Genomic DNA, 2,942 nt, shown 5'->3' on the forward strand with positions numbered 1-2,942 from the left:
GTTGGTTGAGTCCTGGATAAATAATCCACCTGGGTTCCGCCAAGCCGCCGATTCCGCCACAAATGGTATTAGAAGTATAAGCGGGAACGGTTTCGCCACGCTATTTTCATCCTTAATCTAAATGCTACAGTCTCTCACTACATCCCGTTGATCTGCTGATGTTACTTTGTCTTAGTGCATCACTGACTGTAGCTATGTGTGAAAGCAATACTTTGGTATGATGATGAGTTTTATCTGTATTTGGGTTAAATTCTTCATTTCATAATTTGTTTTGATCAGTGGTGGTTCTGGCATCACTTCTTTTTTGCAGTCGGAGGGGGGGGGGGGGGGCGGAGGTCATGCCCCCTGCCCCCCCCCCCCCCCCGTCTCCAAAAAAAGTGCCCATATTCTAGCCTATTTAGAACTTAAAATTCAAGCATTTCTAGAAATTCCCTACACCCTATTTGTTCTGTCCATTTTCATCATTAATTAAAGTAGATTTACAAGTGATCATAGATTTTGCATCCCTAAACAATGTACCGCGATGGTTCCTCAGCACAAACAAAGAAAAGGCAGCTATTAATTAGGGCACCATGTCGCGTCACATTGAGACTTTTTTTGGAGGGGGGTCCAGAAAAATTGTGCCAGATGGTTACCTGTACTACGGGTGTTTTCTCACAAAAAGGCGCACCCATGCAGTGTTCTATTCAAGTTCAGTACATTACAAGTCCATTCACAAAAAATCACAAATACATTTTAAAAATCTGGTCATAAGTAGTAGAGGATGACTAATAACAAAAGAATGCATTATAGTCAGAGGTCATTTCAACAGCTTGTGAAAGGCCTTGGGACTGGACTGGATATTGTGTGACTAAAATCAAAATGCAACACCGTACATTCACTCACCTCTGATGCCCTTTCTGGAAACACGTAAAAAAACCGCAGTCCAGAGACAATCTGACGTTGGACCTTTATTGGATACAGACCAAAAAACCCAAAGACAACAATTCAAGAATCACGAAAAACCTTACTATTAAATCTATTCTGTTCGGACCGCACGCCTGAGTGCAGAAGTCATCATCATAACGACAGGTCCGATTGGTTGAAGCTTGGTGCGTACCTAAACCTGGATGTGTTATAGATGAAAATGTAAGTGACGTCATGATGACGTCATCACGTGACAAGTGACGTCATATGCTTTGAAGGCATATATCTACAGAACGACAGGTCCGATTGGGTTGAAAGTTGGTATGTACCTAGAACGGGATGTGTTATAGATGAAAAATGAAGTGGCATCATGATGACGTCATCATGGGTCACGTGACGTCACGTTTAAGATAAATAGATTTAATCTTTGAAAATAAATATAAAATCAACCGTGACAGACCTGAAGATGACTTTTTCGAGAATCGATAGTGAACTTGCTTTCAACGATGTATGCTCTGCCTTAATTGTCATTTACAAAACAATTAATATAGATGAAAATTGATGTGACGTCATCATGACGTCATCACGTGACATGTGTCATAATTCAAAGCCCTATGAGAATGTGATCACATATTATATGCAATGTAATCACGTATCATATGCAATTCAAAGCCCTATGAGAATGTAATCACATATTATATGCCACCATTTAGTATAAACAGAACTACACATCCTACCTGGATGGAACTTATACCTAAAACTTTACATGTCACATGTCACAAAAAGTTACCGAAACAGCCCTGTGTTTGTCCACAAACATAAGTCTAGTTATGACTTAATTTCGTTGCCTTGCTGATGCCTCTTGGATGTCTCAATGTTCGATGGTCAGTCGTAGCTTCTAATGCCTTCCTGGTGCTTCTTTGATGCCTGATGGCTAGTGATGACTTAATTCTGATGCCTTGGTGATGCCTCTTTGATGCCTCAATGCTCGATGGTCAGTCATAACTTATGATCCCTTCGTGATGCCTTCGTGATGCCTTTCTGATGCCTGAGTGTCCGTCATGACAACCAAATGCCTTCTGGTGCTTCATTGATGCCGCTTTGATGCCTGATGGCTAGTGATGACTTAATGCTATTGTGTTGCTGATGCCTCTTTGATGACTCAACGCTCGATGGTTAGTCATGACTTCTACTGCCTTTGTGCTGCCTTTCTGGTGCCTCGTTGATACACCTTTGATGCCTGATGGCAAGTGATGACTTAATTCTGATTCCTTGCTGATCGATGCCTCTTTGATGCCTTCAAATCCTCGATGTTCAGTCATAACTTTCAATGATTTCCTGATGCCTCTTTGATGCCCCTTTGATGCCTGATGGCTAGTGATGACTTAATTTTGATGCCTTGCTGCTGCCTCGTTGATGCCTCAATGCTCGAAGGCCAGTCATGTTTTATGATGCCTCTTTATTCCTCAGTGCTCGATGGTCAGTCATGACTAATGATGCCTTCCTGATGCCTCTTTGATGCCCCTTTGATGCCTGACAGTCAGTGATGACTTCTGATGCCTGTTTGATGCCCGTTTGATGCCTGTTTGATAACTGCCTGTGATGCCTGATGCTCAGTGATGACTTCTGATGCCTTCCCGATACCTTATATTGATGCCTAAACAATGCCGTGAGCTTCAGATGAACATCAGCAGTCATAATTTTTACATCCATTATATGTTTCTTGATGACTGATTAATGTACGCCTTTAATGTTTTTCTTTATAAACTTTGCTCAAATTGCTACTCTTTTGATGTCCAATGATGCCTAAAAGAATGTGATGCCTTTTTGATGACCATTTGATGCCTATTTGATGGCAAAGCAGCTAATTCATGGCAAGTGCAGCCAAGCCGCCTGAAAGGTAAAGGGCGTTATCTCGGCATTGGGAGTTAAAGGAAATACACAACTTTTGCTTTTGCTGTACTTTTCAGAAAGGATGTAGTTGGGCGGAGTATATTGCAGCAAATATCGTCATTGAACTGACCTGGCTCTTTCAG

General features: G+C 41.6%; 1 protein-coding gene across 1 annotated transcript in view; it reads left to right on the forward strand.

The window, feature by feature from the left end:
* Positions 1–2,777: 2,777 nt before the first annotated feature.
* The window catches only part of LOC119721600 (rho GDP-dissociation inhibitor 1-like), a 23,650-nt gene continuing 23,485 nt past the window's right edge, over positions 2,778–2,942 (forward strand). The window contains exon 1 of the mRNA XM_038191681.1: positions 2,778–2,806. Within this exon, the coding sequence (XP_038047609.1) occupies positions 2,778–2,806 (29 nt within the window). The remainder of the gene's footprint in view (positions 2,807–2,942) is intronic.

The sequence above is a fragment of the Patiria miniata genome, unplaced genomic scaffold (genome assembly GCF_015706575.1).
Source record: "Patiria miniata isolate m_02_andy unplaced genomic scaffold, ASM1570657v1 HiC_scaffold_13, whole genome shotgun sequence".
NCBI lineage: Eukaryota > Metazoa > Echinodermata > Asteroidea > Valvatida > Asterinidae > Patiria > Patiria miniata.